The sequence below is a fragment of the Apus apus genome, chromosome 6, assembly GCF_020740795.1.
Source record: "Apus apus isolate bApuApu2 chromosome 6, bApuApu2.pri.cur, whole genome shotgun sequence".
Lineage (NCBI taxonomy): Eukaryota > Metazoa > Chordata > Aves > Apodiformes > Apodidae > Apus > Apus apus.
In genome coordinates this window covers 7644765-7660101 of record NC_067287.1, presented here as the reverse complement: position 1 = coordinate 7660101, position 15337 = coordinate 7644765, and the positions used below count along the sequence as shown (strand labels likewise).

Here is a 15337-nt window from a genome sequence, read left to right as displayed (position 1 = left end):
GTGCTGCTTTCTGGATATGTTTAGCTCTATGTCCTTTAGCACATACAGTGAACTTTGCACAAACTTCAGAATCCCATGTGGAAGGCAATCCAGGGGTCTGTGAGCCAGCTACTGCAATAATTCAACTTGTGCTGTTATCTAGACACAAATCAAACCCTCCGCATCCTGCTGAGACAGCAAGACCTCAGCTTTTGCTATATTCCTACAAAGATTAAAAAAAAAAAAAAAAGGGGCAAAAGAAAAGCCTTGTCAGTGTAGTTGATGTGGTACTCAAAGAAAAGCTTGAAGTCACAGATGAAACGGAGATTACAAGGTGGCTGGAAAGTAAATAACAATCTCATCAAACAGAACCACACATTGAAGAAGGTTAAGAAGGAACCTGGTGCTTACCCAGTGACAAGCAACGTGATTCAGTGTCACAAGACTATCCCATTTACAAAGACACAATATGAAAGAAAACTCCTGTCCAACCATCAAGCAACAGCAGGAGAAGAAGTATGAGATGTGAGTTGATAACTAAAAAAATATTTGAATGAAAATAGCTACAGAACAAACTGAGGATGTTAATTTGATTCTTGTCTAACTTAGACAAATGTTATCAGGAAAGAGTCATAGAATCACAGAATGGCAGGGGTTGCAAGGGACCTCTGGAGATCATCTCATCCGAAACCCCTGCTAGAGCAGATTGCTCCTGGAGCTCAAGTGATGTAAAAGCCACAAATGAAATAAGCTGCAACTCTTGCAATGTCAGATTCTGTCACCTTAATCTATATGGAATATATACTTTTCTGTCTGAGATACCCATGTAGTCAGTGCCTCTGAAGTTTCCACTTAGTGCAATAAGGCAAAAGACACAGAGCGGTATCTTGTATAGCTTTTGTAAAGCTGTTCAGGAATTTTCCATTGCCTAGAGGAGATGGCAGTTCCTACAAGAAAAATCGGAATTTTTGAAGGAAAATGCTAATACAATTATTTAAAAACAGATTTCTATTAGGATAACAGAAAACATTTAATTTCTGGTGACAATTTACACACATTTAATGCACACACATACATCCCCATCTTACAATGAGTCAGATTTTGTCTGTATGCTCAAGCATGGTGTCTTTAAGGTCACAGAGTACGCTGTAGTTCACCTGCTGAGTATCCCTACCCTCTCCATCTAGTGTGCCAGGAGGAATCTGGGGTTGCTTCCCCTCAGAGACAGCACTTCAGAGGAGCACAGCTGTATAACATGATGCTCCACAAATGCCATAGGGTAGCTGTGCAGCAGGGGAAATAAATTATGACTCTCTGAAGGCATTGCAACAAAAATGGCAAGAAATTAGATTCAGCTTAAGAGGAGATATTTTCACCACTTCTAAGTAAAACAACAGTTTTAGTTGAAAACAAATATGTCAAAATAATGAATTGAATTTCCCAGGATGGAAACACCCGTTCTCTTCCAGCCTAATGCCTAAATGAGAGAGAAATTCTGCACTACACCTCATGGAGACACTTGATTCAAGAATTTGTTTCTCTAATGAAGGAGTATAGTTGAACCTACTTACAAAGCAACAGAAACAAGAATTTTCAGTAAGAGTCAAATCTTGCTCTTTTTGACTAGGACTGCAATTTATGCCTTAAAAAACTTGAAAGAAGTTGAGAAATTCTTCAGTGAATAATACACTGGAGGCAAAAACAGATTGGGAAGATTTTGGAGAGCCATGTCCCATATGTGTACATTACCAAAGACACACAGGAGTCTTCTGAATAGCTACATGTTCATTTGGGATACAGTGCAAGAAACTACAACCCTGAAACACAATCATATCATGAGTTATCTTTGCCAAAACTCATAAAGTCAAGAAAAGGGAAAACATATTGGGTGTCTGGAAATAGGGAAGGTAATTTTTCCCTTCAGACCTGCTGGAGATTTTCGCTATAATGAAAAACTCAGAAGTATTATTATAGAAATAAGTTGGGAAACTGCTTCCCAGCCAAAATTACTTGGATCCACTTTATATGCTAGAAAAAATACCCACTGAAATAATAAAAACTCTCTGGTTTTACACTGTTAGTTTCCACAAAGCCAGCTGTTGATAACCAATTATTTTAAATGCCTCACGATGATCCCAGTTCACTTACTATCTGGGTCAAATGAAGCCCTAAAAGCAAAAGCAGACAGGCAAGCTCAGAGGTGCAAAAATAGAAATAAGTAGAAATGAACTGCTAGCAGAGCCATTCACAGCAATTAGAGCTCAACAAGCACTTACAGACTCCCTAGAAAAATGTCTGGTATCGGCATATCTACCCTCAAATGTCCCTGCCTCCAAGGGTGCTGAGCAAAAGACATATTTACACTACAGAGTTTTGTGTAGTTCTGCTGACAGCATGAAGCAGAATATTTTCCATGTGAAAGATTTCACCAGTTCTTCAGCTGCTTGGCTTTTAACCAGAAAGCACTTATTCCATAAAGGCAAAGCATATAGTGATGTAACTGAAATTTGCAGTAAGAAACTAAAGATCAAAATTGTAAACTCATGGAGCAAAATAGTGTACATCATCTCTTTTAGTGTACAGCATCTATTATAGCTATAGAATTGAACGAGCAAGAGGGCCAAAAGTATACATCTTATTTAGAACAAAACCAGGATTTTCCAGCTGTCACTAAACCAAATATCAAAATCTCAGAATTTTAAACGTAGGCTGGAAATTCTGTTTTGCAGACAGTTCAAAGCTGTAACTTTGATTCAAGGCTAACCCACGTTCACTGTAAGTTAACAAAATAAGCAAAACTCAAAAACACAAGCAAAAGTTTATCATAGCTGCAGCATAAATCTATCTGTATGCCTACATACCTTTTTGCAAAGATATTTTTTGCCTTTGTACATTTACATGCATGCAAGTCTGAGAGAGAAGCATAGATTCTTCTAGGGATGCAACAATATTAAAAATAGGACATTTGAAAGGATGTCATGACTGAACCAGCAGGAGGTAGATTCACCATTCATTCTTGGTCTTGCAGGGCAAGGAATTATATCAACATTATAAAACAACACAGAACATAATTTCTCTCTCTCTTCTCTCCAGGATTGTATTCAAGTTGAATCAGGCAACTGTGAGAGAGATAGAGGAGACCTATCTTTCTCAGGGTGCATGTTATGTTTAATTGCTGAAGGCATGAAGCATTTTAAAGGGTTTGCCAATAAAATCCCTATTTAGTTAACCCCAATCTCCTCAGATCTCTTGTTACAGGCAGCCTTCTGCTCTTAACATCTGGGCAGGCAAAGCCTCCAATTACACTGTTGCATTTGGTAGCTTAATAGACCTAGATAAGGGTCCCTGGTATATCCATTTCCCTTGGTAACTGCTTATCTTTGGCTAGTCTGATGATACACAGCCTTTGTGTCACAGCAAGGCACATAATCATGTGGTAGGCCAAGCAGCATGCGTGCATATTCACATTAAATCCAAAGCTTCCCGTGACCTTTCCTTTCCTGTGGCTGGACTCACATCTGTCAAAGCTACACTTTGTAATTGATGGGGAAGGGGCAGGGGGAGAGAGCAGCCCAAGATCATGGCCAGGAGCACACTCACACCTCTCAAGCTCATCTCCCCTGAGGGCAGCCTGCTCCTTATTGGCATCTTTGGGGAAGAGGGCAGGAGCTGGTGGCAGCAGGGAGAAGGCTGCTGAGCTGGCTGCAAACCAGATGGCAGGCGCCTGCCAACTACTCCCAGAGGACCCAGGGAAGAGAACCTGGGGTCCACCCTGCAAATCACCAAAACGCCTCTGAATCATGAAATGAGGCTCCATCCAAAATAAAGATCTGTCAATGAAATAGCTCCATGGCAAGATTTCTCCTCAACATACCCCTAACCGGATGACATAGAAGAAAACCTGTAAAAATCAGCTCTCAACACACAGTTGTGTCCTCTCTGCTGAGATGAGCCTACAATTCCTGTCTGTCAAGCCTTGCTATCTGCAGCTGTAAACTACCACAAACATCTCATAGTTCAGCCTCTGGAGTTTGTTGACTTGAATATTTGGCTCATTTCTTTTCATCACACCCAAATTTTGCATTGTACCTTACTGAGGTTTCCTTCCTGAATAACTCCCAAAATAGATGCAGATATTTGTCTTGCTTTTTAATTTAACTTTTAGTTAAAATTTCTGCAGTTAAATCAGTGTCTCAAAAAGCTTTTTAGAAATTGTTTAGGATTTAGTATTTTCACATTGAAAGTCTGACAGGGAAGTTGCTGAGATTCTACAGCAACATGGACTGATCTTCAGTCTTTTTTTTTTTTTTAAGGGCCACAGAATTTCACTGCCCTCTGTTTTTCTTAGTCCATCTGCCAGCTAATTTGCAGGCACTGGTAAAATCATCTCTTCTGTTTTCTGAATGTCTTAGTTTTCCTCTGCTTTTGAATCAAATTCTGTGACAATGACCACGGGTAGATCAGCTACAGAAATTTCACCTAAAGCTTTTATTTTAACTTTCAAGTCTCATGATTGTCACTTTTTTATCTTCCAAAGACATGAGAAAGCAAAAGCCAGCAGTTTGTCAAAGCACGGTCTCCAGGGATCTGGGTTGTGTTTCAGCTGTCACCATATATCCCTATTGATGAAACTTCTGATGTGCAGCAAGAAATAGTAAATAATTCCTCTCTAGGAGCACACTTCTGCCTGTGTTGGTGTCAGTGCTTTTGATCAATAAACCACTGAGGTGTCTTCCAGCAGGAATATTGTTCCAGCTGTTGCTCAGGAACAACACACTCCATACCCTATTTCCTTTTCTCAATGCTATACATATGAGCTTGTAACTTTTATTCCCTCTTCAAGCAGTATCTTCTCTAATTTGCTGTGCAGCTACTGCTCACTGTTTATCCACTTCTTGAAAAGGCTCACTGGTTTCTATTGGTATAAACTAGCTTTAATCAAAGTAATAGGTTACCATGGTGTTACTTCAATCAAGGATTTCAGCTCTTTCTGTGGCACTGCCACCTAATAGAGCCATTTCTTCATATTAGGCCCGACACTTACTTCTTCTAATGTAATTCTCTGGGTTCACATAGTCCTTTTGAACTTCCAGCCCCTGTATTTTCTAGTTACCAGGTTAGGTTTTTGCCACACTGCTCCAGAGCCCAAGAATGGCACTTATAGTAGCTGATTCCTGCCAGAACATTTAGTGCTTTACACACTTCATTTCAAATTAAATCCAAAGCAGACATCTTCACCACTGCTATATGGAAGTACCGTCATACATCTTACTCGGGGAAACTGGTGTCTTTATGCCATCTTTACCCAAGCTGATACAGATTGTACTTCTAGTACCCCACAGATGTACTGCTGTGCTTGTAAATTATGTCCTCAAATCCATGCAGACCACAGTCTTTCCCACATTACTAGCATTAGTGATATGCTAATATCAGTAAAGCCTAAGCACTGCTGCCCCACCAGGGGTTTCTCATTACATCTCCCCAGCTTCTGCATTCAGATGCTTTTCTTATGTTTTCTCCTGCCTGACATACCAGAGCTCTTGTTCTGATTTACACTTTATTAAAAATGCAACTGCAGACAAGTATGTACTATTGGCAATACATTTATACATAGCTCCCTTTTTTTCCAAAAAGTTTCAGTGCTTAAAGGCTCTAGGTGTGCACAACAGACAAGCTGCACTCTGCCCACTGTGGGATTTGCTTTATCCAGAAAGTTTCAAGCAGATTTCAAGGCTCCCTAGTATATAACCATCTGATAGCACTTTGTTTGCCCAGTGTGGAGTAGACATCCTTTCTATCAGATCTGCAGAATAGTGCACACAGTACCAACACTGCCATAAGGAACAGATTTCTCTGATATTCCATTAGTAATTCAGTTTACCAAGAGCTTATGTCAATTCTATATTTTAGAATTTTCCCTGTGAATGTGCAAACTTTCACCTATTAAGTTAGTAACTGTACATGTATGTCATTGCTGTTTTTTCCTGTATTCCATCTTCTAACCCAAAACCACACACTTGTCAGATTTATTAAACCATTCTCCTTGACATACACTCCTGCTGTATGCACTGAATGTTATAGATGTGTTTGCTTGCCTCTGCAGCACACTGTGAAAACTGTTTGTTTTAAGCTCACATTCTGTATGTCTCCTCCAGTGCCTGATTATGTTTTTGGTACTGCATGAAATTCTAAATAATAAATCCATGCACAAACAAAAAATCCAAGTTTGAGAGAACTGAAAAAATCTGCAGATTCATAAGGAATTTGGCAGCACCCTTAGTTGGAAAAAAAAGTTGTCAGGCTACAAACATTAGAACATCAGCCAGCCTCTGGCTAGGCAATATTTTTAATGTCATCTTTCACTTCAAAATGCTGGATTACATTATGCTACATAGAGATGTCAGATACATTGTAAATGTCACAGTCAAGTAGCAAAAAATCCAGGCTATTCCATTCACTGAATTTAATTCCCACATAGGAAGAGCTCCCCTCCCACCTTGCTGGCACAGCACTCTTCACAGCTTTGCTCTCATGTCACTTTCTCTGTGGCACCTCTCATCTGAAGATATCAAAGCAAGCTACAGACATGCTAATAACAGGCCATTCTCAGAATGCTTATGAGGTAAGAAATTATTATAACCTCCAACTTCTGAGAAAACTGAATTAGAAATTTCCTAAACTGAGTCATAAACTGATTAGAGGGTACAGGTGTTTGACTTAGCCCCCAGAAGCCTGGCTCCCAGCCCCATGTGTAACTCATGGATAACACATGCACACTTCTCAGCAAACATCTCCGGTTCAACTTACTGTTTTCACACATGATGCCAACACCCTTGCAGGTAGACTACATGAAGGTATCACTCCCAAACCTCGTTACAACTCATTAAATTACACTACCACCCTTATTACAACAAAGTGGTGTCATTAAAGCTAATCCTACAGAGCCCCACAGGAAGGTGTGACCAGACTGAAAGAAACAGGGCACAGTTCATGAGCCACCAGAGAAGCACTTTACCACAGCTTGCTTTCAGAAGCAAAAGCCTCATTTTAAATAAAACAAAAACTTCTACTTTGATAAGAGCTGGCTCCTTCAAAAAGATCTTCTGTTCTTAAATCTTCCCAGCTAAATGCCATCACAGCTGTAAGGGCCAACCACATGTATAGTCAGGCTGGGAATTACCCACACAAATAAAGAGCACAGTGTGAAACGTCGACTTTTTCCTGATCAAAAGGGTCTGGGAGACAACTGGACAGTTTGGATCAGGCAAAGGATAGGGCTTTTATTATGTTCAAAGAGCACCCCAGTGAATAGAGCAGCCAACGTGGCCCTGGTGGCAGTGATACGTTCTAACACTCTCCTCATCCCACACAAGTTAGTTAAAAGCTTCACTTTGGCTCTGCTTAGAGTTTGGGTTTTTTCCATTTTTCTTTTGGTTTAAGAACTTCTATAGGGAAGACCTGAAATACAATCAATCCTTTCACTAGCTTTTTCATAGCATTCCCTGTCCATGCTGCCTCCCCCACATACCAAATAATAAATTTCAAATATTATCAAAGAAACCTTGTCACATAAAGAAGTCTTCCTTATACCCACACTGAGGAAATACAAACTTTAGGAAAATTAAAGTACAATTTTTATTTTTCTATGTGTTTTCATACTAATTTTCTTCTAATATATTTCAATTAAAAAATACAGAAAAATCCTTTTCCACCCTGTTATTACCTAGTTTCATTCACACTACTTATTTTCAGCTACATATGCCACAATGTAAGATTCAACACAAATAAAAATTAATGAAAAATATTAATATCATATTAATAAATATTCACACTATTTCACTTTAAAATGCTGAGGTTTTTCTAAAAAAACCTGAAGAATGTAAGGATTTAAGGCACATGATATGGCAGAATTTTCTTCAGAAATACCTGTTTCTCTTTAATAACCATGTATGCCTGTCAAATCAGCAAATCTGACAGGGAGCTATGTGAGAACTAAGCAATGTATTGCAAAGAAATATATTCCATCCAAATGTATTTTGCAGTTTATTTTCATTCTAAACAGAAGTACTGCAGCAATAACAGCAATGGCTTTAGTCTCAATTTCTTACACAGCTATCCAAGATAGTTCCATCTTGTTCTCCTACTGCTGTCTATCCTGACATCATATAAACATATAATTAAAAAATATATATTTACTAATATGATAACAACATGATGGGACAGGGACCTGTTATTTAGAACTAAAAAAAAAAAAATAGAATATTCCTACCTCAAACCAGTTTGATTTTCAGAGTTACAGTGTTTAGACTAAGTAATTTGCAGAAGGAAACATCATAAAACCAAATTACAGTAGCATCTCTTGTACAACAGAATAAACAATAAGGCAGTATAAAATTACATTGAACCTGTAAAAAGTTTACCCTTCTTGGGTGATATGCTTTGGGTTTGAAATATCAGGAAGTTATAAAAATACTATGTTCTTTAGCTAGTCTCATAGGATTGCCTGTAAGACTTCCTATGAAGTTAATATATTGCAATTGTTTCACCTGAATACAAACCAACTTTGTCACTGTAAGCTCACCTGCTTTGTCTGCACCTGTAAATGACTGTCTGGGTGTATTGAGAAGTCTGCAACCTGTTGCCAGTATTGGAAACCCAGGAATAACAGCTATTGGCTACACTAGAGATTTCTGGAATAACACCTGTGATATCATGACTAAAAGCTTAATTGACTAAGAATCTTAATTGCAGTGAACAGCAAGACTCCCCTTTGACCTAGGCAGCACTTGTATCAATTCCTCTGTTGCTTTACCTGGCACTTCTTAACAGCAGTAGGATTCTGAATCTTGTTAAAATACTTGGCTTCAAAATACTACCTTCCATTAATTCAAATATTCATGAAGCCCATAATCACTCATTAAAAAAAAGTCCTGTGAAGCACATACTATGAACATATTTGTGCATTTATTTTTCTATTATTTTAAAAAATATTTATTTGCCCTCAGTTTAAAGTTCATTCCCCCTAAATATCAGCTGGAAAGGGGTAGAGTAACACATGAAACAACACTGAACTCTTCTTTATCTGAGGTGATAAAAAAGTAGTTACTGTGCTTGTAGTGTAAAGAAGAGTGCTTTAATATCTATGAAATTTCTCACTGGAAAGTTGTTTGAAAGATGTTTCTGAAATGGATCCTTCACATCAGAAGCCTGAAGCTCCTTGTTTGATGGGACAGGCCTGAATACTAAACACTGTGATGAAATTTAGGTTCTTAATCTGAAGAAGTGAATTCATATTCTAAGGACTTTGAAACCATGACTTTTTTCAGAAACAACTCTTTCCTTTTCTGCTTCTTCCATCAATTAGCATCGTAGCCTATACATTCAGAGTCTAGGAGGAAGAGATGAGGAAGAGGGAATTTTTACTTATTTTTTAAAATATCACTATGCAATTCTTGTAGATGAAATCATGGAAAAAACATTGCAGAAGATTACAATCTGATGCAGATGGGAAAAGCAGCACAACCAGGCGGGGTAAGGAATGTTATCAGAAACGCCTATTTCTATCTCATGGTCCAGAGTACAGAAGTAGAAACATGTTTTTTAAACACACAGAAATCAGAATTCTTTCTGATGTATGATTGTGCTGGAAGACTTCACCAGAGAAGAAGCTGTTTTTGAGAAAATTAGGGCCACATTTGTCAAGCATAGCGTCTGGCCCTGAATGCCTCTTGGTCTGACATAAAACCTTTAGGAAGAGATGCAAGAAGGGAAACGTAAGGACTTGCACAGGCAGGGGACTGGACTAAAACCTGGTGCTCAGACAGAATTTAGCAACAGAGTGGATCCAAGGGTAATGAAGACAGACATATCATATGAAGGCAACAGTTAAGAGGAGATAAGATAGAACAGGAATTTGGGAAAAACAAGAGGAACACAAAGTGTGTTGTTTTGCCCGGTTGAATGTCATGGAGTCATAGGGAATGTGGTGTGATTTACAAACACTGTTAGGCTGTAGGCATTTGAGTCTCCAAATGTCTCTCCCAGTTTGTTATGAAAAAATAGCTGGTTGAAAACAATTAATAGCACTCCTGTGGTTCTAATTAAATGTATGGATAACACTCTAACCATGTACTGAACATGGATGAACGCACAGAAAAATTCTACAGGCAAGCATAACCTGTAAACACCACATGTAGCAGATGATGTTGTTCAAAAACTGGGTGTCAGCCTGACAGTATGATGGGCTTATATGTTAAAGATATTGAAATACTGCAATATTTCATCTTTCCCTTGTGTTTCCTTCAATACCTTCACAGCAACGTGAGCTATTAAGACACAGATCTTCAGCTGGCATACATTGACATAAATTCATTAATTCATTGACCTCAAGCCAGTGCCCAAAGACTCTTTTTCATCCGAGTACATCCTCCCACCACACTTACCACTTGCTGAAGAGGAAGGAGGGAGCATCACCTTCTCATTCAGCCACAATTTCCATTTCTCCCCTAATTAAGTCCTTAAGGGCATTTTAATATGCAGGAAGCACTGATTGATGGCGTTACTCACAAAATATGACATTGGCAGATTTCCCTCTCTACTCCCCCTCCCTGATGGGAAAGGCTAAGACTTAAGCATGGTGCACTAGGTTAGCATTTGTGACTTTCGTGCTAGGAGCCAAACCACTGCTCATTAGGAGCCCTTAGATCCTGAATCTAGCCCTTGCAGCTACCAATGCCAAAGCTACCTGCTCCCAGCATTTCCCAGCATCAGTTTCAGCAATACAAGTACATCAAACAAAACAAAACAAACCAAAAAAAAAACCACCAACCAACAGCTCTGTTATCAACACCTAGGAACAAACTTCTTCCACAGCAGACAACCTCTGTGAATGTCAAAGAGATGGCATAGGTTTCTTTGGTGCTCTCAGCTTTGCTTGTTTCAGTGTTTGTTACACTAGCATGCTGAGTACTTGACATTGGCATGTTTATCTTCTTACACAACTCTTCAACATCTAGGCAGATTTTCCAGTCATGTATCCGTAGTACAGCTATAAAAACTCCTTGTTAATCTACATAGTAATTTGAAAACATTAACTAAAATACACCTACAATACCATCTCAATGCATTAAAACCCTCTATGTATAGCAAAACCAATTATTTTACAGCATGTGGCATTTACATTACTCTTTCTGGTGATATCACAGTAGTTTATAAATTCACTGTGGTGAACAAATCTTTCCTAGTGTCCTCAAGAGTAAAACAAGCACTTCTGATGAGACGAACTGAGCTACCTCCATCTCTCATGCACAAAGTAAAAAGCAGTACAGAGTGATCCCACAGAAGCTGAGCAGGTTTTTAATTCCAAATTTGGTATATTTGCCTGGATTCTTTTCTTGTGTAAAACAAATGAATTCAGGGATATGCTTCTATACGATGACATGTTTCTATTTAGGATGCTGTAAAATTCCTCCAGCACTTCTGCTCTGGAGAATCTTACAAAATCACTATATTGTGCCGAATAGATAAACACTTAAAGTGTACATAGCTATGAGTATTGCCTATTAACAACTATGTTTTTATGACAGAAGACATATTTAGTAAATATTCATTCTTACCACAAGACTGCTGTCCAGAGAAAGTCTTTTCCCAAACTCCCTTTTCTGTAGCAGCCTCTTTCTCTCCATGGCTGAGGTTATTTGTTTTCCTTTTGACCAACTAGAAATGTCCGACTTTTTTTACAGAATCACTGAAAAACAAAACAAAACAAATTAAATGCACATTTCAATATCCTACTTAACATTTTCTGTCTTTCATCATTAATTTTGTAATAACCCAGCAGCTAATGACTTTGTGTCTACAGTAGGCTGTTTTCATAGCCTCTTTTTGAACTGGGATGGGAGCTGGATTTGAGAGCCAATGAACTACCTGGGCCTGGAGAAGGTGAGACAGGGAGGGAAACTGTTTGTTCCACATTCATTGCACTCCTCAGTAAGCCCTTGGCATATCTGAGCTGCTACTGTAACATACAAATTTTGGACCTAATCCTGAAGAATTCTAAAAGCTTTCAACTCCCATTATCCTTAATGGGAGATGAATGCCCTCAGCACTTTCCTTACACTTTTAAGGTCAAAAATTCTGCAGTGATAATCAGAGAGTCCCACTGCCTCTAAAGAATAGCTGGAGAACTTCACCCAGTAAAGCTCTCACAGAAGGAATTAAGTCTTCCCAGTTTTGCAGGGTTTGGTTCTTCCTGGATGACAGTTTCTACTAAAACCAAGCTTATAAGTAACTAATACCAGTAATATTTATTGTGTGTGATTCAGGAATAGGGGCAAAGCTTATGAATTTATTCAGGATTTACAGAAAGTAGTAGAATAATAACAGAAATCAGAATCTAGCCTAAATTAAGGCAGGCAGATATGTGCATAAATACAGAGCCAAATACAGGAAATTTTTTCTGCATCTCAGAGTGACTGCATTTACTGGATCAGAGGGCAATATCTTGTATCTCTTCATCTGGGCTATCTCCTTTAAGGACAATTTTCACTGAAAGAATTTGTCCTTATTTTTCATTCGAGATTTCATGTGGAAGCCTACTGAAAAACAATTCTAGTAAGGTGGAGATATTCATACAATGCTACATAATGCTAAACCTAGAGAAACTAATTGCATTTGACTGAAAAACTAGACTCAGCAAAAGACAAATCTGACTATTTCTGATGCTTTTTACTAATTGCAAATAGCACCTTCAGCCACGAACAGCCAGGTGACGCACAAATACCACTGGGTTTTGGCTGCAGAGTAATGCAGCTAGCATTCCCAAAATAAGGTTTCCATGTGCCATCCAGATGTATTTGCATGACATGCATAGATTTGACTTCTCATGCACCTGTGAATGGTCCCATCTGTCTCTGTGGTGATATCAAGCAGATAAAACCAACACAACTATTTCCCCAGGTTGGCCTCGGATGCTCTGCCATGATGAGTTTGACTACTGGCCGAGCATGGGCTGCCGGCAAGGAGAGCAGGACACCTCAGGCTAAACCTCTAAAGCCAACTGGAATCCAGAGGGTTCCCAGAGGCATGCAAACTGGGATCATCAAGGTGCAATGTGAGCATCACAACTGGGACTACTCTTGTAAAACACTTCCCATAGGGAAACTGTAATTGGTCCAGCTACCAAGGCTTCCTGTGGTAAATTCAGCCTTCTGTTGAACAGCACCTGGTGTCTCCTGCACTTGTTTTGTATTCCTGGTTTACAGTTATGCAAGATAATAACAGTACTTTTTTCTCAAAACTGGATAAAAATAGCCTCTATGCACACTTGTCTAAAGAACACATGCAATGAGAACACAATAGGAGGAAAATATCAGTTATTGCACTGTGATTATTCCTGCCTTGTGGGTTTTTTCAGGTTTACCTGCAAGCCTTTGCTTCCTTTTTGTAGCAGCAGTCCTAAAGCTACACACACCATTCAGTTCAGCTAAAGAATCTCAGTGGTGTGCTACCACATCATAGCAATTCTTTCCTGATTAGCTATCGTGTCTCAAAAGAAATACAATAGATTGGAACAAACACAGAGGCAACATATTACACTGTTCTTGTGATTATGCCAGAAATTAGCAAAATAAAGGCCTTATGTAATCCTTATATCATTCTTCTGTGCATTCATCATGCCTGGAGAGCATGACTTCCACCAAGGGAGTCTTTGTTGATCAACGAGTACAGACCCACTTAGGATTGAGCTAGTGAAAGCTGCAGTTGGAGCCAATATTCCTCATAAAGGTCAAGTATTTAATATGAGTTAGTGCCTGAAATTTCTGTCTGCAGGTATTTGGTGGAACCACACCAAATTCTAGTTTAGAATTAAAGAACAGGTTATTAATTATGCCTATAGCTTACATGCTACACTGCCTTGGGCACCTCAAGCAGCGGATTTATGGTAGCCCTACCTAGCACAGCACATGCTGTGTGTGGGAGGAGTGGAGTCTGCAGGTCTGGAGCTGCTTCACCAGTACATGAGTAGGTCCATGTGCTGAGCCCAAGGCAGCATAGCATATTAGCTGTAGGCATAATTAATAGTCTGTTGTCCTTTAATTCTGAACTTTCAAATCTCTGGGTGTGTTACATTTAGCAGGCTGTCCTGGATCTCTCCTAAAGAGGTGACAACCTAAGGCTGCAGTAACTTTTGAATCACAGGTAATTATCAGAGAAGAGAATACAACACATCGCTTGTACCAATGTATGTTGGTGCCTCAAGTACCCAACTCAGAAGGCCTTTAAAGAAAAATGATCATCAGAGTGAGATAGTTAACAAAAATAGAACAAGTTTCTATCATGGGATGGTCGTTTTTGTGCATCATGCTACTTGTCACAGAGAAAAAATTACCCTCCCAGGTAAACCCCTTCCTCTGAAATCAACCAAAAGACTAACAACAACTCAAAATGGAGATAACACATCCACCGGGAAGCTCAGCAGAGGAGAGTGGTTTTCCAGATGGAACAGTCTTTCAATGTAGAAGCACTGAGAATCAGTTTGCCCAATCATCAGAAATAACTATTCTTGTGCTATTAAGAGAATAGGCTGTGGAAAAGTATCTGCCTTCCCAGACCAATTTGCTTTTTGATATCTTTACAGCAGAGACCCAGCAATCAGCATTCAGACCCTGACTGTCCCATTTAGCTCGGCTGAACAGTGCATAACTGCAAGAGCACTTCTGATTTATGGTGCAGTCCCAGGTACTACACTCACTTATGTACACTGCCAAATCTTCGGGGGCACATCTCACCATTCTTTGTGCTGCAGGAAATGTTTCTGCTGTAGGAATCTACTCTAAGGGACTATAGAGTTCAGCTTTGCTGAGCATATTGGGGAAGGCACTGAAGTTAGAGGCATTCAGTGATTAAGCCTGTATCCTCAAGAACTGTACAGGGATCAGTCCAAGAGAACACAGGTCCCAGATGTTTGCTTACTGTCTCGACAGTTTTGCATTGAGCTCAGGGAAAAAGGCTTTGTACAGGCACAGAAAAAACTCTCAAGGGAAGACCTAAGTGAGATCTTGCTTCAATACGGTGTGCCCACGGTGTTCATAAAGCCAGCATGCCAGAAGCATCAGCTTGATTACACATCCTAAAGTGCAGTATTATTAGTACTCAATACAAGAATGTTCATTACTTCAGGAGATGGCTCTCAAATTATGCCCTGGAGAAATGGTGTGATTAACATAGAAAAGCACTCTCTAAAATCTATGCAAGAAATTTCTTGGATTACCTTCTTCATTTCTAGTAGTAACAAAGGATGATTGATGTATATTGCTTTAGCTGATGAAAACGTATAACATTATATTCCTTAGATAAG

The 15337-nt window shown here is 39.2% G+C and overlaps 1 protein-coding gene across 1 annotated transcript in view; it reads right to left on the bottom strand.

The window, feature by feature from the left end:
- The window catches only part of NCKAP5 (NCK associated protein 5), a 373160-nt gene that overhangs the window by 342736 nt on the left and 15087 nt on the right, over positions 1–15337 (bottom strand). The window contains exon 2 of the mRNA XM_051623988.1: positions 11595–11725. Within this exon, the coding sequence (XP_051479948.1) occupies positions 11595–11663 (69 nt within the window). The 5' untranslated portion in view covers positions 11664–11725. The remainder of the gene's footprint in view (positions 1–11594; positions 11726–15337) is intronic.